This window comes from Scyliorhinus canicula, chromosome 18 (genome assembly GCF_902713615.1).
Source record: "Scyliorhinus canicula chromosome 18, sScyCan1.1, whole genome shotgun sequence".
Lineage (NCBI taxonomy): Eukaryota > Metazoa > Chordata > Chondrichthyes > Carcharhiniformes > Scyliorhinidae > Scyliorhinus > Scyliorhinus canicula.
In genome coordinates, this window is record NC_052163.1 from 76184251 (window position 1) to 76206496 (window position 22246).

At 46.1% G+C, this 22246-nt stretch overlaps 1 protein-coding gene across 2 annotated transcripts in view; it reads left to right on the forward strand.

Annotated features, from left to right (window-relative positions):
* LOC119952973 (UV excision repair protein RAD23 homolog B-like) overlaps positions 1-22246 on the forward strand; it is an 87711-nt gene that overhangs the window by 59931 nt on the left and 5534 nt on the right. Inside the window, exons 6-9 of one of the 2 annotated variants that reach the window (XM_038776634.1) lie at positions 2077-2204; positions 12667-12760; positions 14463-14590; positions 20618-20761. In XM_038776634.1, coding sequence (XP_038632562.1) covers positions 2077-2204; positions 12667-12760; positions 14463-14590; positions 20618-20761 — 494 coding nt within the window. The remainder of the gene's footprint in view (positions 1-2076; positions 2205-12666; positions 12761-14462; positions 14591-20617; positions 20762-22246) is intronic. The other variant, XM_038776636.1, reaches the window with a different exon arrangement.

A 22246-nucleotide genomic window follows, 5' to 3' on the forward strand; every position in this document is an offset into this window, starting at 1 on the left:
CCACAATACCCGCCGCCTCGAAAGTCACCTGCTTGATCACCAAGATTGCTACCCCCCTGTTCTTCGCGTCCAGCCCAGAGTGAAAGACCTGCCCTACCCATTCCTTCCTCAGCCTAGTCTGATCTGCAACTTTCAGGTGTGTCTCGTGTAACATGGCTACGTCTGCCTTCAGTCCCTTTAAGTGCGCAAGTACCCGAGCCCTCTTGACTGGCCCATTTAGGCCCCTCGCATTCCACGTGATCAGCCGGATCGGGGGACTACCCCCTCCCCTCCCCCTGCCGACTAGCCATCTCCTTTTTTAGGCCAGCCACGTGCTCACGCCTCCCGCACTCTCCAGCCCCCCAGGCGGAGGCTCCCCGCCCTGACTCTCCCTCTTATCTCCAGCTCCCCCTCAGTCAGTACAGGAGCAACCCAGTTCCCTAAGCGATTGCTAACCCCCATGCTCCCCTCAATGCACTCTCGCGAGTCAGCTGACTCCTGCTGACCCCCCCCCCCCCCCAAAAATCGAACGCGGGGAACAACCCCTCCCAAACCAGCACATATACAGAAAAAACACAAAAATATTGTGCCCTCCCACTCCCCAACATCCCCCAAAGCATGCTCCAGACCAGTAATTTGAGTTCAGCGTTTCATTTTTGATAAAGGTCCACGCCTCGTCCAGCGTATCAAAATAGTGGTGTCGGTCCTGATATGTAAGATCTGAGGGTTCTTAATGTTGCCCCAGTTGCTCTGTTGACACAACCAAGTCTAACTACATTAGATTTACTGGCTGCTGTCTTGAGATTCTTTTCCAAAGAAAGTCAAGAAAACCTATCTCCTTCAGACTTTCACTTGTATTTGAACTGACGAACAAGTAATGTAAAGTAGAAATGGTTAATACATTTCATGAGCTAAAGTAGGCAAACACCTACACCCCCTATTAACCATTCATAGAGGACCTGGCAGCAACTGAGGGGAAGGTTAAGCTATTTGACAACCTTGAGACACTATGAAGATGCGAGGGAGCACATAAGATTCTCGTGCTGCTGGAATATGCATTTTCCTGAACTCAACTTGATGTCAGATTACATACTGGGCATGCATGATATAGATTAATAGAAGCAGGAGGAGGCCTTTTGGCCCTTCGAGCCTGCTCCGCCATTCATCACGATCATGGCTGATCATCCTACTCAATAGCCTAATCCTGCTTTCTGCTCATTTTTTTTCTGAAACAGAAGAATTTCGATTATATTACCTTTCCTTTCTAGTGTCTCACATACAATATCTGCAACCCAGTAACTGATAAAAGGCAAATATAAAATAAAATTAAAGTGAGGTAGAGATAGGCAGGGTATCTATAAATAATTTTAAATATGTTTTAAGACTGATAATTGAATCGTTGGCTGTTAAAATCTAAAAAAGGCCGAGCTATTACACTTGTTTCTCAACTGGTTTCGCTCAGTCCTCATTTATCTATGTCTTGATATCTGTGGGCATTCCACGGGGAAATTCTTAGATACAGAAATAAAACAAAGCTGATACACTGTAGGAAATTTATGTTGAGGCAGCAAATTGCAGCAGTAGCCAACAGTGAACCAAACAAACTCCACGTAGCGAATCAGGCAGGAAATGTGCAGAGCACATGGACTGTTATCAGACATTACCATACTGCCAATTTTGGATTCTATTGTTGAAGAGGAAAGGTCTGTCCTTTTTTCCAGTTTTCACTCAAATTCCTGACATTTCCATATGCTGTGGGCATCCTGATAGCACTGCAGGAAATCCTAGCTGTGTGGAACAGATGTGGTGAAGGGCCATTCTGCTCTGGTTTACCTATTCAATCATATTTACTCTACACGGGATGCAAGGCATGGCGATGTACTGTAAATGGAAATAGCAATGTGTTGCTATCCCTTTTTAAAACAGTTTGACTGTCTAGGGTCCAAAATGCATTTGTCAAAGACCTAATTAAAATTTTAATGTTTGTTAAAAGAGATATGGGAAATATCTCAGCTTAATCTGTTGACATGTTATGCTCTCTGCGGATTGGTTTCCTATTTGGAGTGAAGTACGTTTACTGAGGAACATTTATTCCAGTTACAGGACAGGCTTATGAAAATCTGGTGGCGGAAATCATGTCAATGGGTTATGAACGGGAGCAGGTTCTTGCGGCGCTACGGGCAAGCTTCAATAATCCTGACAGAGCTGTGGAATATCTTCTGACGGTGAGTCGGAAGTGGACTCTGGAATGTTTTAAAGTATTGAAGTATTAATTCTTGCCTGTAGATGGAGGCACTGACTGAGAACCAAAACCGGAAAGTTGAAAATTACCTGAAAGATTGTGTATATAATTGGAGTGAGCAAAATGAGCTGAACGACCTTTCCTCCTTCCCATCTCTTGTCATTGACGAGAGTTGCTTAATGGGCATTGATGTTTTTTTTGTATTGATTTTCATCCCACCTTTTTTTCCATTTGGATTTTTTTTTCATGTATTAGCCTGAACAGGTTGATAGTTCTTGAAGGGCATCACAAGTAAAGGCTGATCCTGTATCTTTTTTTAACCTTCGCTTGATGGTAACTGTAGTGCTCCATTTTCTGAGTGCAGTTAGAGCCTAGAATTCTCTGGTTTACATAACTTAGTGTTATGCTAAGTGCCTTTGTTTGGGATAAGATTTTTATTTTTTTATTTTTATTTTTTTTTTAAATTTAGATTACCCAATTATTTTTTCCAATTAAGGGGCAATTTAGCGTGTCCAATCCACCTACTCTGCACATTTTTGGGTTGTGGGGGCGAAACCCACGCAGACACGGGGAGAATGTGCAAACTCCACACGGACAGTGACCCAGAGCCGGGATCGAACCTGGGACCTCAGCGCCGTGAGGCGGTTGTGCTAACCACTAGGCCACCGTGCTGCCCTTTGTTTGGGATAAGATGAGGTAATTGTGAAGTGTACAGCTTGGTGGAGGACAGTTCAAATGAAAGGCATTGTGGAAATTATCAAACTAGGTAATCTATAGTACAGCAGTGGAATTGATGGCAACCAGTAGTAATAACTATCCCTCAAGCTAAGGTATGTGTAAGAGTAGACGGCATAATGTTCTGACAAAATTATACTTCCTAATTAGAATGTTGGAAAATACATGAATTAGTAGACTTGGAATAGAGCAGCAGAGCTTCATTGGAAGCTGCAGGCCCCATGCAGTTTTGATGAAACCTGAGGAAGGAGCAGTGCTCTGAAAGCTAGTGTTTGAAACAAACACGTTGGACTTTAACCTGGTGTTGTAAGACTTCTTACTGTGCTCACCCCAGTCCAACGCCGGCAGCTCCACATCATGGTTTTGATGGTCGTCAGTCGAAGATTTAATCAGTATTTGAACAGTCTGATCATCTGACAGATTAGCTTGCAATATTCAGGTTTCAGTGTGCTGCTTCTTGGAATATAGGGTTAATCTAAGTTAATGGGCCACAGCTTCGGATTGGTGGCGAAGGGGAGGGACGCCCAAGATGCGTTGGGGAACCCCTCCTGAAACTCCACAGATAGGTGTTTGTTTGCATGGCAATTCTCAGAGTGCAAACCTCTGGGTAATAGCCCTGTGCTGGGAACCATCCTTTGATGGCGCTGAACTTAAACGCTGGACCTCGGGGATGTGCGGCACTGCCTGGACCACATGTGACCTCAGACAGAAAGTCAGGCGAAACAGGGTCGGAAGAAAAATCCTCCAAGTAATTGGGCAAGCCTTGCAAGTGGACTTGGAGTTTGTCCCCTCGGGGCCATATTCGGGGTGTCAGACCTGCCGGAGTTGCAGGCAGGAGCAGGGGCAGATGTTTTAGCCTCGCTGATCGCTCGCAGGCTCGTTCTGTTGGAGTGGAGGTCAGCCTCTCCACCCTGTGCCTCGGTGTGGCTGGGAGATCTAATGGAGTTCCTGCATTTCGAGAAGGTGAAGCTTACCCTAAGGGGCAAATGAGTGGTTCCACAAGAGATGGGTTTGTTACATTTCGAGGAGCTAGTTACCGTCAACTGTTTGGTGGGGGAAGGGGGATGTGATTGGGGTCAAGGGATAACTGGGTCGGGTTTTGAGCTGGGTTGATTTTATGCTGTAATGCTTTGTAAATGTTAAAAACCTGAATAAAGGGCATGGAGAGGCAACCCAATGCTAATTGCCACTCTAATTCCTTAATCACAAGTTCTGGAGAAGGAAAATTTGGTCTTTGCAATTTGTACCGACTGTAAAAAATTGCTGAATTAGTGTATACTGTGAGCAGCATGTTGGACTAAATGGCTTCTTTCCAATAGACTTAAATTGCTGATCTCAGCACAGTAAGGCAGTTCGTCTAGCCTCTACAATTGCTGTTTTGCATCTCCCTTGAAGACATATATATGCCAATTTTGATATAAGTTTTTAAAAGTTCTGATGGCAAAGCCCCATCTCCTTTGCAACAAATCAAAGTACTGCATAGTCTGGAAATCTGAGATAAAAGTAGAAAATGCTTGGAAAACTCAGCAGTCTGGCAACATCTGTGGAGCAAAACAGTTAATGTTTCGAGTTCATGCCCTTTCATCAGAATAGAAATGTAGTCAGTTGGGGGAGAGGACATGAAGAACAAATGAGAAGGTCTGTGATAGAATGGAGGGTAGGAGAAATGAAACATTTTTTTAAATCGCTTATTGTCGCAAGTAGGCTTCAAATGAAGTTACTGTGAAAAGCCCCTAGTGGCCACATTCCGGTTCCTGTTCAAGGAGGCTGGTACGGGAATTCAACCGTGCTGCTGGCCTGCCTTGGTCTGCTTCAAAAGCCAACGATTTAGCCAAGTGTGCTAAACCAGCCCCTGGAGAGGTTAAATGACAAAGGATTTCATGGTACAAAAGCCAGCAAGAGTAATAGTGGCTATCGTAAAGAAACAAAAGGTGTGTCCAGAGAAGACACGAGTGGCTGCATAGCTACCTGATTGCAACATAAAGGGATAAAGAAAGAAATTAGATATGAACCAGCAAATAGAATATAGAACAAGTATTTCTGAAAGAAGAGACTTGTTGTCAAAGCTTAGATCCTGTACTTAGTGGACAGATGCAAGAACGCCAAATTTCAAGTGAGTAACAATTGCATTAGAAAAGGTGGTTGATTGGTTGAGGTGTTGCCACGGAGAATGCACCAAACCAATCTGAACCCTTTCTCATGTGATACAAATTGTTGCTCCCTTCGAAATTTGGCATTCTTGCACCTGTCCTGATGAGAGAAAGACAAAAAGATTTGACGGCGTGTATTTTTTCAGCAATACTCCAGTTCTTTACGGCTATTAATATAGAACATGATGAAGGTGGAGATTTTTAAAAAATGTTTTTATGGGTTTTCGCATTTTATATTTTTAAAATATTTTTATTAAAGTTTGCAGTTTTACGCTGTACAAGAAATAAATGGACCGGTGATAATTTGCATGTTGTTCCCTTTCGGTGCCCCCACCACTCCTCTTTTCTGCTGTCTCTGGGTCCTATCCTAGGCCCTTTCTCTCACCGTAGATGGTTTGTTTTATTCTTAAGGCTTTGTGATAAGCCCTCTGGACCCTGTGTCAATCTCTTCCTGGGCTCCCCTTTGGCGTTCCCCCCCGCCTCGTTCCTATCTGCTTTCTGTGGCTGGTTTTCACATTTTATGTTACACATTCCAGTTTGTAGGTTAAGTTACAGACTGCAAAACAGCGCCTAATACCAAGTAAAAACAACAAAGGAGAAATTAAAATTGCAAAATAGAGAAACCAAAGAACAGAAAAAACAAACAAAGATAACAAAAGTCAATATCCATATGAAAAATGAAAGGAAATGAAAATCGCTTATAGTCACAAGTAGGCTTCAAATTAAGTTACTGTGAAAAGCCCCTAGTCGCCACATTCCGGCGCCTGTTCGGGGCGGCTGGTAGGGCAATTCAACCGTGCTGCTGGCCTGCCTTGGTCTGCTTTAAAAACCAGCTCTTTAGCCCTGTGCAAAACCAGCCCCTATTTATTAAACCAGCCCACATATTTACACATACTTGTCTCCCCTCCCTCTGTAGCTGTAATTCCCATTTGGCCGACCTGCCTCATGTGTAGTCCCCTATGCAGCCAGCATTTGTATTAACCAGTGTGTTAGTTTTTATTTAATTATATTGTTGTTGTTTACTCTAGTTTTCCACTTGCTGGTCCTCTGCGATCACCTCTGGTAGGCAGCTCTCCAGCTGCTTAACCAGGGCTTTTGCGAGATGGGCCTGTAGGATCCGCACTCAGTCAGGTCTTTGTCCTTTTTGGGTATCCGTGATATTGAGGCTTGTGCTAGTGTTGGTGGGAGGGAGCTCCTTACCAGCGAGTCTATGAACATCTGCCACAAGTGCGGGGCCAGTGCTGTCGCACAGCTTCTGTAAAGGTTCGCTGGGAATCCATCAAGCCGCAGCATCTTCCCTACCTGGTGCCTAGGTCTAATGGTGCTTCCAGACCCCGTCTTCTATCTACTCCCACGACTGGCATGTACAGTCCGTCGAGGAACAGCTTAATCCCAGAGTCCCCCTCAGGTGGGTTCGGAGGTGTCCAGCCCCCAGTAGACAGTCTAGAAGGCCTCGTCGACCTTTTCCAACGTAGCGATCAGCCTGCCTTTACTGTCCCTAACCTGAGCTATGTCCCTCGTGACTGCCTCCTTTCTCAGCTAGTGTGCCATAGAGAGAAAGCTGGCTGGCTTTAAAAGATCCCCCTTGTCTGGCGGAGCTGGTGCACTGCTTCCCTGTAATGTCCTTCCCTCTCAGGTGTGTCTCTTGCAGGAAGACTGTTGGCTTTCAAACTTCTCAAATGGGCAAGGACCCTGGATCTTTTGACTGGGCTGTTAAGTCCCCTAAGTTCCAGTTGACTTCCTGCAGGATTAACCATACTTACCTGCACTCTAGGGTTTCCCTTTGTTAGGAGGCTGTCCAAAATGGCTGTGGTCGCCGTTCTCACCATGAGGCCGGGCCCCTACTCTCCGGGTTTTCCCTTTGACCAGGGAACAGCCAAAATGGCTGCCATCTTTGTGTATGCTATGTGGGTGCACCCCTGCACTGCGGGGTAGCGAACCTGGGACCCTGGTGCTGTGAAGCAACAGTGCTAACTGCTGTGCTACCATGCCGCCTTTGTGGTTTGTGTTGCCATGGTGTTCCTTGCAGCCATGTGCGATCTGTCCTAGCCAGCCTAGCGCACAAACCGCCACTACCACCACTGTATGCTCCCCCCATCTGTTGTGTTCATCTCCCCACTTTGAACAGGTATTGGAACCGGCTGATGATTGGCCCCACGCTTTGTGAAAGCCCTCATCCGACCCTCGGATGGTGTACTTGATCTTCTCTCGGTGGAGAAATTCCGACAGGCCTGCCAGGCAGTCTGGAGCCACGGGTGCGCTGTTGATCTCCAGCCGAGCAGGATTCTCCGGCGTACAATTAAGGAAGCAAAAGCCAGGGCATCAGCCCTCTTCCCCAAATGTAGTACTGGCTTGTCCGAAACACCAAAGACTACCACTCTTGGGCACAGCCCCACCCTCACCCTCACGACCTTGGACACTGCCCTCGAAAAAGGCCGTCCAGAACCGGCAAGTCTGGGGCAGGCCCAGAATATCTAACCTTGGTGGCCGTGCCAATCTGGCACCCTTCACATTTGTCCTCCACCCCCGGGAAGAACCTGTTCATTTGGGTTCTGGTTAGGTGCGCTCTGTGCGCCACTTTAAACTGCATGAGGCTTTGACTTGCGCAGGACATGGAGTTGGCACTACTTAGTGCTTGGCTCCAGAGTCCCCACCCGACGACCGTTCCAAGTTCATCTTCCCATTTCTGACTTGTCCCGTCTAATGGTTTTCTTGCCCTTTCCAGAAGTTGTCAGTACAAGCACTCCCCCAATTTTCCCTTCTCCCTACTGTCCGCGTCTGGATCCAGCAAAGTGTCTCTCGGGGTCCTAGGATACATTGTCATCTCCTTGCGGAGAAAGGTTTTGATTTGTAGATGCCAGAGCTCCTTCCTTTCGCTAGCTCCAGTCCATCTGTTAGTCCGTCCAGAGTTGCGAGTCTGTCCCTCATGTAAAAAATCCCTGACTGCGAGCATCCTCCCATCCTGTCTCCACTTCTTAAAGGTGGCGTCCCTAAAGCTGGTGGGCATTTGTGGTTACCGCAGATGCTGCCCATGGAGGACATCTCGGTTAAACCAAGATGATAGTTCCGAAAAGACATGCTGTTAGGTGAATTGGACATTCTGAATTCCCCTCCATGTACCCGAACAGATGCCGTAGTGTGGCAACGAGGGGATTTTTAGAATAACTTCATTGCAATGTTAATATAAGCCTACTTGTGACACTAATAAAGATTATTATTATAAAAAATGTTGTCTCATTTGGTTCAATGTGGCTACCACCTCTGGGCTGGATGTGTATTTTGGTGGGGGAGGGTGCGAGCGCTGCCAGAAGAATGCAAAGTACTGAGTTGAAATAAAGGTACTCTTTCTCAAACTTGTTTTGATCTTCATTGGAACACCAGCAAGCCAAGGCTAGAAAGGTCAGAGAGAAAGCATAGTGCAAAACTCAAGTGACAAATGACAGGCAGGTCATGCTTGTGGACTGAACAGAAGTATATATTCCATTGTAGAGGACACCATATCATGCACAGTGAATGCATCGCCACCCGCTCTGCCAATTCTGCCTCATCCAGCTTGATGTCACCGTTAAACCCATCTTCTCAATCCCTCCCCTTCCAATGTTCCAAAGGAACCTTCGCCGTTGTCCACTCAATGCTCATCCCAATCTTTCTCCCTCTCTCACTCCACCTTTCCATCCAAGTGCAGGAGGCACAACGCCTGTACTTTGACCATCTTTCTTCTCACCAGACAAGGCCCAAACACTCCTTCCAAATGAAACAGCGGTTCATGGTGTATTACACTAGTAATTGTCAATCTCGTGTAAAGGTGGACCCCTGACTTTTGGCCCAAAACATCCAAATTCTTTCCGTTTACCACCCACTCCCCTTCAACGTCAAATCTGTCCTGGTGCAAACCTACTCATTTGTAGAATCATAAACTAGCACACATCGAAGGCTTGCTGTTCAACCCCTCATGCCTGTGCGCATCAAGATGTCGTCTTGTTCGGTAATCACACGCTAATGAGTATGATGCCCACTTAAGAAACTCGGTGTTACTGGTCATGGGTTCTGTGGGTTCATGCATGGCCGATGAGCTCAATCCTAGAGCCACATCTTCGACCGCATGCTTGGAAGGTTTTTCCGGGAGTTGGGGTGGGTCCTGGGACTCTAGTTCACTGGTATTCATTTCTCAGGCTCCTTTTCCAGAACGTCTCTTGTCGTTGGGTGTCCTCAAAGAATTGTCCCTTCAATCAGGAGGCTCCTTGAAGTAGGTCTCTGAGCAAGGGCCTCTTGATGTCTATGTCACATTTCTTTAGCTAAGCTTCAGGGTGTCTGTGAAGCACCTCCTTTGTCATCCTCTAGTTCTGATGTGGAGATGCCGGCGTTGGACTGGGGTGAGCACAGTAAGAAGTCTTACAACACCAGGTTAAAGTCCAACAGGTTTGTTTCAAACACGAGCTTTCGGAGCACGGCTCCTTCTTCAGGTGAATGGAAAGGCTTGTTCCAGAAATGTTTATATAGACACAGTCAGAGATGCCCCGGAATGCGAGCACCTGCAGGCAATCAAATCATCAAAGATGCAGAGAGAGAGGTAACTCCAGGTTAAAGAGGTGTGAATTGTCCCAAGCCAGTTCAGTCGGTAGGCCTCTGCAAGTCCAGGCTTGTTGGTGGGGGCCGAATGTAATGCGACATGAATCCCAGATCCCGGTTGAGTCCGCATTCATGCGTGCGGAACTCTAGTTCGGAAGCCTTGTTTGAGCTGGGCAAAGAAGTGGAGTTGGGTTTGGATGATCATGACCTTCAAGGCCACTGATATTAGTACGCCTGTCCTCTCAGCTGATGCGGAGAATGCGTCTCAGACAACGTTGATGGCACCGGTCGAGGTAGCGTCTGTGCATCGTCCCAAGTTTCTGAGATGGAAAGAAGAGTTGGGAGGACGACTGCCTGGTACATGAGGATCTTGGTATCAGCATGGATGTTGTGGTCATCAAAGACTCTTGGCCTTGGGCGTCCAAAGGATGCACTTGCGAATTTAATACAATGTTGGATCTCCACATTGATGTTAGTCTTAGATGAGAGGTGGGAAATGTTCCACGTTTGGATGGGTTTCTCCGTTAATCTTGCTCTGGGCGGGTTGGTAAAGAGCATGTGCTATCAAGGCTCCCACCTTATTGCGTGCGGCATTCCCACCCTCTAATATGACAATATGGCATCAAAAAGGAATGGCAGATGCACAGCCCAGTTCAAACTTGGAAAGTCATTGTGCAGACAAATAACCATGCAGAGCTCGATAATTCAAGATGTCAGAGAAGAGGGGCTGGTTTAACACAGTGGGCTAAACAGCTGGCTTGTCATGCAGAACAAGGCCAGCAGCGTGGGTTCAATTCCCGTACCGGCCTCTCCGAACAGGCGCCGGAATGTGGCGACTAGGAACTTTTCACAAGCCTACTTGTGACAATAAGCGATTTTTAAAATAAGTGTTAGAAATTGGAAGAAGTTCTCTATGCTGTTTCGGCCGATGTCTCAGATTAAATGTGCAAATGGGAAAGCCTAGCATGTGGCCAGAGTTGGAAAATTCAGTTGTGAAATAAGTCAATGAAAATTGGCAGAAATTGACTCCGCTTCATGCAGAACTATCTGAATTGAGCTTTGACAAAGAGTAATCGGACTCGAAACGTTAGCTCTTTTCTCTCCCTACAGATGCTGCCAGACCTGCTGAGATTTCCAGTATTTTCTCTTTTGTTTCAGATTCCAGCATCCACAGTAATTTGCTTTTATCTGAATTGTTGCCCTGAAACAAGCAACAACAAAAAATAGCCATCGCTGTATGCCAGAAAAGAAAAACTTTATACTGTGATAGCAAGATTTTGCATTTTAAATAAAAGTTCAATAATAAAAATTATTTTTGGGTCATCGGGTACTACATTTGGGGGAGGGTTTGGCGGCAACAGTCTCTGGCAATTCTCCGATAGCGAGGCAATAGGAGAGGATGGATTTAACCCGTCAAATATTAGTTGTATAAAAATTGATCCTGTGCTTTTTGGCCAAAAGATTAGTCTTGGAAACTCTACTTTTACACATATATACAGTACTTGTACTTTTAATTCGCTGCTCACAAAGTGGCCTCTTCTAAAGTGGGGAAGCCAAATACAAATGGGCGACCACTTTGCAGAACCCCACCCCTATTCAGTCTGCTAGCGTGACCCTGAGCTTCCTGTAGTTAGTCATTTTAATTCTGTACCATGGCGCCACTCTGACCACTATCCTCGTAACCTCACACATTGATCGTGGCCAATCCACCTTTCCTTTTTTTCCTAAAATTTAGAGTACCCAATTCATTTTTTCCAATTAAGGGCAATTTAGCGTGGCCAATCCACCTAGCCTGCACATCTTTGGGTTGTGGGGGCGAAACCCATGCAAACATGAGAATGTGCAAACTCTGCACGGACAGTGACCCAGAGCCGGGATCGGACCTGGGACCTCAGTGCCGTGAGGCAGCAATGCTAACCACTGCGCCACCGTGCTGCCCCAATCCACCTTTCCTGCACATCTTTGGATTGTAGGAGGAAACCCTTGCTCGCCACTGTGCAATGCAAGTTTGAGGAGCAGCACCTCATCTTTTGACTCAGCACCAACAACTTTTTGAACTCATTGAATTCAGCAACTTTAAACCAACCTCGGCCTCTCTTCTGTTTGCTGGCTCAGCCTTGCCTCTTAATGAATTCAGGTGGCTGCTTTGTAGTCATTCACACCTCATCTGGATACATCTTTTAGTTCTTTACTATACCCAATATCACTCTTATTGACTTTTCATCATGAAATCTTTTGTCATTTAATCTCACCTGTCTCCACCCAATCACAGACCTTTTTGTTTTTCCGCTTTCTACTGGCTTAAAACCTATTACATTTCTTTCTTTGTTTTGTAATAAAAAGTCACTGTGTCATTGCTCCACAAATGCAGCCAGCCCTACTGAATATTACCACCATTTTATGTTTTGGCTTTTTAACATGGTATCAATTGAGGGGTTGAAGCAATAGTTTGCCAGCTTGGCCAGGTGGTTCCTTTACTTTTGTTGTATGTAAAACCAGGCTGACTCCATTAGAATTTTGTCATCAGAGGTTGTACAGCTGTGGCAAGGGAAATGCGCTTCTTAAATAAAAGCAAAATACTGTGGATGCTGGAAATCTAAAATAAAGTGCTAGCAAAACTGAGGTTTGGCATCATCTGGTGAGAGAAACCGAGCTAGAAGAGTCATATTTAACTCGACTGCCAGTTTTTCCAGCGCATGAGTCGTTCCAAGATCTGGGGGTGGTGATCATGAATCTGAACCATGCTTGGCACTGATCCATTCTGGCCTCTGTGCTGTTTTGATTTTGTAATTCTGACCATGTTAATTAATTTTGGGGGAAACTCTTTTTTTTTTGTTTTATCCTCACCTGTGCTGGTTTCCAAGAATATGGCAGAGTGGAGCTTTGCATGGGTTATTTCATAATGTTTGGCCTGATTTTATAGTGCTGCTTTTAGTTTGTGTCATTGAATACAAGCAAAGGTACGTAATAGGTGTTGTTCTCTTTGTTTAGGGAATCCCGGCAGAACCAGAAGTTCCAGAGGAACCACAACCTCGAGTCACAACACAGCCGCCATCACAGCCGGCATCACAGTCTACACCAAGCAGTGAGTGCAATCAATTAATCTGGGTAACAGAAAAATTACCAACTTTACTGTTTTACTAGGGCGACACGGTGGCACAGTGCCTTTTTAAAAAAATTCATTTAGGGATGTGGGCATCGCGGGTTAGGCCAGCATTTATTTCCCATCCCTAGTTGCCCTTCAGAATGTGGTGGTGGGTTGCCGCCTTGAACTGCTGCAGTCCTTGAGGTGTAGGTACACCCACTATGTTCAGGAGGGAGTTCCAGGATGTTGCCCCAGCGACAGTGAAGGAACGGCGATATATTTCCAAGTCAGGGTGGTGAGTGACTTGGAGGGGAACCTCCAGGTGCTGGGGTTCCCAGATATCTGCTGCTCCTGACTTTCTAGATGGCAGTGGTCGTGGGTTTGCTGTCTAAGGAACATTGGTGAGTTACTGCAGTGCATCTTGTAGATGTTACTCAAGGCTGCTATTGTTCGTTGGTGATGGGGGGTTTGACTGTTTGAGGAAGTAGGAGCAATCAAGCAGGCTGCTTTGTCCTGGATGGTGTCAAGCTACTTGAGTGTTGTTGGAGCTGCACTCATCCAGGCAAGTGGAGAGTATATTCCATTACACTGCAGACTTGTGCCTTGTAGATGGTGGAAAGGCTTTTGTGTGTGTGTGTGTGTGTGTGGGGGGGGGGGGGGGGGGGGGGGGGGGGGGGGGGGGGGGTGGGGGTTGGGTTGGGTTGGGTCAGGGGATGAGTTACTTGTCGTAGGATTCCTAACGTTTGACCTGCCCTGGTAGCCACAGGATTAATAGGGCTAGTCCAGTTCAGTTTCTGATCGATGGTAACCCTCTAGATGTTGTTTGTGCGGGATTTGGCAATGGTAATGCCATTAAATGTCATGGGGCGGTGGTTAGATCCTCTCTTGTAGGAGATGGTCATTGCCTGCCACTTGTGTGACGCAAATGTAACTTGCCACTTGTCAGCCCAAGCCTGGATATTGTCCAGGACTTGCTGCATTTGGACGTGAACTGCTTCATTATCTGAGGAGTCGCGAATGGTGTTGAACATTGTGCAGTCATCAGCAAACATCCCCACTTCTGACCTTATGATGGAAGGGAGGTCATTGATGAAGCAGCTGAAGATGGTTGGGCTAGGACACACTTTGAGAACTCCTGCAGTGATGTCCTGGAGCTGAGATGGTTGACCTCCAACCAACATAACCATCTTCTTTATGCCAGGTATGACTCCACCAGCGGAGAGTTTTCCCCGGTTGCCATTAACTCCAGTTTAGCTAGGGCCCATTGATGCCATACTGGGTACCAAGGACCCAGGTTCGATCTTGGCTCAGGTCACTGTCCATGTGGAGTTTGCACATTCTCCCCATGGCTGCGTGGGTCTCACTCCCACAACCCAAAGATGTGCAGATTAGGTGGATTAGCCATGCTAAATTGCCCCTTAATTGGAAAAAAAAAATGAATTTGGTACTTTAAATTTTAAAAAACTTCACTGTGTTACTGATCTGAGTAGCTTTCAAGCGATCACCAAACACTTATGTTAGAATGTAGCAAGTCATCACACTGGTGGTGGGCAGTGTCTGAGATGTTGGTGCTGTAATAGTGAGGGAATGTGGAACCAGAGAATCTGCATATATATTATTAAATTATTCAGGTTAAATTCACTTAAATATAGGTCTTTGTTTTGGTTTGTGTAGGTTGCTAACTACTGGTGTTCTCTTCTAGGTAACCCACTGGAATTTCTGCGAACTCAACCGCAGTTTCAGCAGATGCGTCAGATAATACAGCAGAACCCGGCACTACTTCCGGCCCTCCTCCAGCAGCTTGGTCGAGACAACCCAACGCTCTTACAAGTATGCCATCCATTTGTTGCCTGCCCACTAACAAACCACCAGCGCCACTGTTGGCAGAACTGACAAACCTTTACATTTATTTCTCAAAGATCTGGTTACTTTAGCTGCATTTCAGTTTTGTTGCCTTTCCCCAATTGGCTGCTGTTCACGTGCAAACCCAACCTGGGTGCACCGCAGGATATTCTGTTTTCCTGTATTAAACCCCTGGTGTGTTTTCATCCTTTAGTTCAGAACACCTTCCTTTGCCTTTCAAGGACCAGAGTCAAGCAAAATATTTTTTGACAACCTGCCCAAAGAAAGGTCAGAGAAGCTTTGACAGTAGGCCCAAGATACAGGATTTGCAATCAGGACGGTGGCATAGTGGTACTGCCACTGGGCTAGTAATTCAGAGACCCAGGGTAATGCTCTGGGGATCCGCGTTCAGTTCCCACCACAGCAATTGGTGAAATTTGAATCTAATAGAAGTCTGGAATTAAAAGCCTAATCATGATTTTAAAAGCTTTGTTGTAAAAACCCATCTGGTTCACCAATGTCCTTTAGGAAAGGGAATCTTCCATTCTTACCTAGTCTAGCCTACATGTGACTCCTGATGTACAATAATGTGGTTGACTTTTAAATGCGCTGAAATGGCCTAGCAAGCCACTCAGTTCATTAGCAATTAGGGTAAGAAATGCTGTCCAGCCAGTGACACCCACATCCTATGAATGAATTTTTAAAAACACTCAATCTTTTTGGTTCCTGCAATTAAGAATCTTTTCTCTGATGCTCCTTGAGGATTGTTGCCCCCCTTTCAGTTGGCAGTGCCAGTGAATGTTTTGTTAAGAGTATAACCATGTGCTGTTTTTTTGCTTTGGCCATCAGTCAGTAAACTGCACTGGATTTGTTGTTGGCCAGTGGATGTTGTCCAAGTGCAACCCCATTGTCTTGCGATACCAGCTGCACCCTTCCTTATCAAAACCTGCATTACTTGTAAATATTAACACATGGTTTCATGGCACCGCATAGCACGGAATGAGGTAATTTGGCCTATCTAATTAGTTCCACACCCCTATTCTTTACCTAGAACTTTGCAATTTTTATTACCTACCCAAGTATTTATCCAATTCCCTTTTGAAAGTCACTGTTGAATCTGTGTCCATTGTACATCACAACTTGTATTTTTTTTAAATCTCATGTCCTCTGGTTCTTTAACCTGTTTTTCTAAATCCTTGAGCTCTGGTCATGGACTGTTCTTGAATAGAAACAGTTGCTTCTTATTCACTATCAAAATCCCTTGTAATTTTGAACAGTGCTTGGAAATAAATTACTGAACGCTTCTCTTTTTGGTTCCTTAGTTTGGGATGTAGGCGTAGCATGCACAAAAAACAGAGATTGTAAAGTGAAAAACAATCTTGATATTTTTAGAATTTCTGTAGTACTACAGTGTGAACAAGAGAGATTGTATGGCACAATATATTTACACTGTTGCCCCTCGATCTTGGTTCAGATTCAATCCAGATTTGAAGAGATGAAAGTGTCCTGTTGTATGTGCCAGAATTATTAAATTTTCCCACACAGGAGGAGGCTATTGGTCCACCTTAGCTGTGCTGGCTTTTTGAACGAGCTGTCCAAAAAGTTCCACTCGCTGACCTTTTCGCACCTTAGTTGTGCTGGTACTCTGAGATCTGCTGCCCCTTTCCTCATTATCTTCCTAACATTTATCTGCTTCCATTTTTAAGAGCTGCTTTGGTTGCATCACTAATCCTGCTCCGGCAATCCATGTCTCAACAATCTTAAATTAAATATTCTGGGACTTCTGGTGCTGGCAATGTGCAGATCAGTCACACGAAAGATGGCTGTCCTCAAGAAACCCCCCCATCGTTGCCCTAAAACAAGCAACAACTCGAGGAAATGCCCTTGAGTCAACCAAGAAGCCGAAAAGACAGTAGGAGCAGCAAGAGTCAGGAGAGGAAGACCCAGACTGCAGACACTTGTAGTGGATAAAGCGGTGCTTCCAGGGGTGGTACAGGTGGAATACTCCACAATAGTAATCTCTGACCACGCACCACGCTACATGGATGTGAGGTTGGAGACAGGCCTGGCCCAGCACCCCCATGGAGGCTGAACACAGCCCTCCTCGCCAACAAGGCGTTTTGTGGAAGAATGTCATCGTTGGATATGTATCTTGCAACCAGAACGGGGAGGTCTCCTCCACATTCTGGGGCACTCTTCAGGGCGGCAATAAGGGGGGAAATAATAGTGTACAGGACAAGGGGCAGTAAAGAGAGGGTGGTTAGACAACAGTGGATCAATCCCATATTGGAGGTGGATCGATGGTACTCCACACCCGACCTTGCAACTCCTGGTGGAAAGGAAAAATGGAATTTGACCCGCTCTCCACCCAGAATGCAGTCTCAGAAAGTAGGCAGCCACGAGGAAATAAACACAGGTGAAAGCTGAGAATGGCCAACTAGTCACAGCATCCGACAACATCAACGAGGCCTTTACAACTTTCTACCAAGAGCAGTACACCTCCGAGCCCCCAGAGGTGGGCTCAAAGATGAAACAGTTCCTTGACTTGCTGGACATACCAGTGTGGGGTAGGGAAAGAAACAGGGTTTGGAAGCGCCACTCGAACTGGGGGAAGTCATGAGAGCATTAACTCCATGCAGTCGGGGAAGCATCTGTGGGAGATGTTCAGCTACTCTCTATCAAGGGGGACCCTGCCACCCATGCTGGCACAGGCCTCATTATCGCTGATGCCTATAAAAGACAAAAGACCTGACAGAGTGCGGGTCGTACAGACCCACCTCACTCCTAAACAGAAGTTCTGGCAAAGGCCCCAGCGAGGCGACTGGCGAGCTGTGTGCCGGAGGTAGTTGTAAAGGATCAGACAGGCTTTGTCGAGTGCAGGCAACTAACAGCGAATGTCAGGCACCTGCTGAACATGATCATGACCCCACCGGGGGGGGGGGGGGGGGGGGGGGGGGACAGACACCTGAGGTGTTCATTTCACTGGACGCAGAGAAGTCCTTCGACACAGTAGAATGGAGGTACTAGAATGGTTTTGGTCAGGGTTCATCTCCCGGGTAAAACTAATAATAATCCTTATTACTGTCACAAGGAGGCTTACATTAACGCTGCAATGAAGTTGCTGTGAAAATACTGTACAGCGCTCCTTTGGCGAGCATACGGATGAACGTCACCAGCTCTGGATACTTCTGGCTGCACAGAGACATGAGCCAGGGATACCCATTGTCCCCGCTGCTATTTTTCCCTGGAATTCAACTGCTGGCCATCACTCGCTGATCAGCGAAAGGATGGAGAGGCATCCAGAGGGGAGATGGGGAGTCTCTCTATTTGCGGATGACCTGCTCCTCTACATCTCAAACTCCCTATCTGAGGATAGGGAGGAATAATGGAACTTCTAAGGCGCCTTCTCGGGCTACAAACGTAACCTGAGCAAGTGTGAGGTCTGCTCTAAGAACCTGCAGAGGAGGGGTGGGAATCCGAGATGTGGAGATTGTTGTTCAAGCTGGCACAACCCAAATTCTTTTTTTTTCCAATTGAGGGGCAATTTAGCGTGGCCAATCCACCTAACCTGCACATCTTTGGGTTGTGGGGGGGTGAAAACACAGGGAGAATGTGCAAACTCCACACGGACAGTGACCCAGAGCCGGGATCGACCCTGGGACCTCGGCGCCATGAGGAAGCAATGCTAACCATTGCACCACTGTTTCTGATACCTGGGGATGTAAATAACCCATGACTGGACACTCATCCACAGATAGAACTTATCGAGTCTGGTAAAAGGGGGGAAGAACCCAAGGATCCGAAAGAGCGTACTGCAGAGAACGAGGAATAGGGGGGGCCTGGTGCTTCTGAACCTCCTGTTCTACCACTGGGCAGTAACCGCTGAAAGAGTATAGGGATAGGTCAAAGAGACCTTTTTGTAGACTGCAAAGTAGGGAGGAACTGGCTGACGAGCTCCAGCTCCTGAAAGGCACCGACTCCGGTACATACGGTTAAGGAACTTCCTCTTCATGGAGACAGCAATGTTCCTCAGCTACCAGGACACTCCCTACTGGGCAGTCTTCTGACTGCAGGCAAATAAGGGGACCGCAACTGCGGGGCATGTACGGGCAACTATTACAGAAAGTACGGTCACCGTTGTATGAGGCACAGGAGAAGGGGAAGGAAGAACTGGCATAGAGATAGGGGGAGGACTCTGGATTGAAGCACTGCATAGGTCGAACTCTGCTTCATGTGCTGAGCTGAGCATAATGCAACATAAAGTAGTGGACAGGATGCATTTGACCAGAAGATGTATGAACAGGTTCTTCCCGCAGTTAGAGGACAAATGTGAACAGTGCCGTGGAGGCTCGGCCAACTGCACCACATGTTCTGGTTTTGCCCCAGACTTATCTGGCACTGAACCAGCTTTTTCGAGGCCATGTCCAAGCTGATGGGATTGAGGATGGAGTCATGCCCATTAGTTCTTTTTTCTTTTATAAATTTCGAGTACCCAGTTTATTTTTTCCCTATTAAGGGGCCATTTAGAATGGCCAATCCACCTCCGCATCTTTGGGTTGTGGAGGTGAAACCCATATGGACAGTGTACTGGGCTGAGATTGAACCCAGGTCCTCAGCATCCTGAGGCAGCAGTGCTCGCCACCGTGCCATCCAGCCATGCCCACTAGTGACAGTTTTTGGGGTGTCGGAACAGCCAGAGCTCTTTATGTCGAGGGGGGTCAGACGTCCTAGCTTTTGCCTCCCTGCTGGAGACTCCTGCTCACCTGGGGATCAGCAGCACTACCCAAGGCTGCAGATTGGTTGTCCGGCTTGGCAGAATTCCTTAAATTAGAAAAAATTTAATTCTCCATTGAGGGATCTGAGGAAAGCTTCCACAACTCGCAGAAGCTGTTCACCAGCCTGTTCTAAGACCTGTTTATGATCAGCATACAATTGGGGAGGGAGGAAGGACCGGAAGGGTGTGAGTGAGGGTGTGTGTATGTGCAAGAGAGGTAGAAGGACGGGAGAGGACATCAAGCAAAATACAGGGCAAGTAGGGCAGGGGAGCCAGAGGAACAGGTGGTCAGGACACACATGCGTGCGACCACAATAGCACGCCAGCTGATGCCAAACATATCCTCTTGTATGTTCTAATAACAGGAGGAAGCATGTACATAATTAAAACGGTTCTGTTGTGGGAACTGACCACTGGGAGGTCAAAAATATGGGCTCCACAACTGTACATATGTTACTTTTGATGTATACTTGTTTGTTTGTCTTTAATTTCTTGTTAATCTTTTAATTTTCTTCATTCCAATGGAATGACTGGCAATTCCTGCAATCTTTTGCCTTTCATCTTTCACATCGTACTGAATTTCTCATATTTCCTCACCCTGACATTGATATGTTTCCTTCAGCAAGGCACCTACGACTGGACACTTCAAACTGCAATGGCGTTGACCGGGATGTACTTGGTTCTGGTTGGCTTTGGTTCGTAGCAAAAAGCTGCCACTAACTTGGCAGTTAAATGGTAATCAACTGTGGTCACCAGAAGATGGTTTTGGGAGATTGAAAGCAATAAAAGACCGTCTTCAGAAGTTGTGGTAGAGTGGATGAGCATTCATTGGTCTTCCACCAAATGACCTGAGCCAGGAGTGATTGATGCTGACGGTGTGTATCTGACACGTCACATTTTTCGGTGATATCATCTGTTATAGAGGTGAAGGGGTTCAGCAAAACAATGTATTGAAAAATTGGCCAGTGCAATGGGTCAGTCATTAGTATGTGCATTCAAATTAGGTCTTTGGAATGGAAAGTGTCCATTCAAAAGTAGCAACACCTTTCACGTTGACATGCACAAAAAAGGTGCCAAATGATGACATTTTCTCAGATATAACAACTTTATTCCAGTTATTTAATTATGTACTTTTTGTGTATCAGGGTTCCACCGACAAGAAGTTACTTGTTGATTGGAATAGTGGCCTGATGTGCCAGTCCTACTGATGTCCTCTCATTGTGTTTCTGATTGTCTTCCAGCAAATAACTCAGCACCAGGAACAGTTTGTTCAGATGCTTAATGATCCTTTGGGAGAGGCTGGAAGTGAAGGGGCGGAAGGTCACGGGTCACCACACACTAACTACATCCAGGTTACACCCCAGGAGAAGGAAGCAATAGAAAGGGTAAATGAATTTTGAAAACCTGAGTATGTTGTATTTTGTGCGTGCAAAGATTTGTAAACTAAGTTGTAATAAAGAGAGACATACAAAATATCACTAACAGATATAGGCATCAAATTTTGATCTCCATTTCAGACCATCAGTGCAGTTGTGGAAATGTGTATTTCAATGTTTGTGCAGCAGTTGAGAATAATTAGTAAAGCAAAATGATATGTTCTAAACCTGAAACAAAATGAGATCAGCAACATTATTTTTTATATCTAGTTATCTTGTTGACTCTGTTCCCTGAATGTATCTATGTACGCCAATCTTTACAGCCTTCGACAAATGCTACATTTATTCCCAAGAGTAAAAAATCTCTATCTAGTGGAGTGTTTTCAAATATAAAATGGGAAGTGTGCTGCAGGTCCCTTAGTTTTTAAAGCCCAAGTCTGCTTGGCTTGATTCCTGTAGCTACAGGATTCCTGTAGCCATGCCTTGCTGCTGTGCTTCTTCCAGCTATCACCAGACATATATGCATGCAGGACTAAAACTGGAGCAGCAGACCAGAGTTGCCGCTCAAGGCGGACCACCCATTTTTATGGTAAAAATACAACTCCTTGAGATATAACCTATATATATCCAAACTAGCTTTCAGGTGATGACGTTTCACATGTTGTTACACACACGTAGAACACTCTCCCAACCTATGATACCTAGAATTTGTGCATAAGATCTAAGTAATCGGCTTGCAGGAGTAGGCATTTGGCTCAAGCCCCTTGATACCTTGGCACAGTTTATCCAGCCTGTACCCCTGCCCTTGGTTGTGGAAATTTGGAAGAAAAATTCAATATGAGCAAGGGATGAGTTGGAAATATTTGGGTAAAATAAAAATTAATGAAAGATATAGCCAGCCTCCTACTGATGTTGAATCATAGAATCTCTAGCGTGCAGAAGGAGGCTATGCGGCCAATCAAGTCTGCACTGACCCTTGGAAAGAGCACCCTACTTAGGCCCACACCCCAACCCTATCCCCTATCCCCGTAAGGGCAGCACGGTAGCATTGTGGATAGCACAATTGCTTCACAGCTCCAGGGTCCCAGGTTCGATTCCGGCTTGGGTCACTTCCTGTGTGGAGTCTGCACGTTCTCCCCTTGTGTGAGTGGGTTTCCTCCGGGTGCTCCGGTTTCCTCCCTCAGTCCAAAGATGTGCAGGTTAGGTGGATTGACCATGATAAATTGCCCTTAGTGTCCAAAATTGCACTTAGTGTAGGATGGGGTTATGGGGATAGGGTGGGCGTGTGGGCTTGGGTAGGGTGCTCTTTCCAAGAGTTGGTGCAGACTTGATGGGCCGAATGGCCTCCTTCTGCACTGTAAATTCTATGATCCAGTAACCCCACTTAATCTTTTGGACACCAAGGGGAAATTTAGCATGGCCAATCCACCTAACCTGCACATCTTTGGACTGAGGGAGGAAACTGGAGCACCCGGAGGAAACCCATGCAGACAC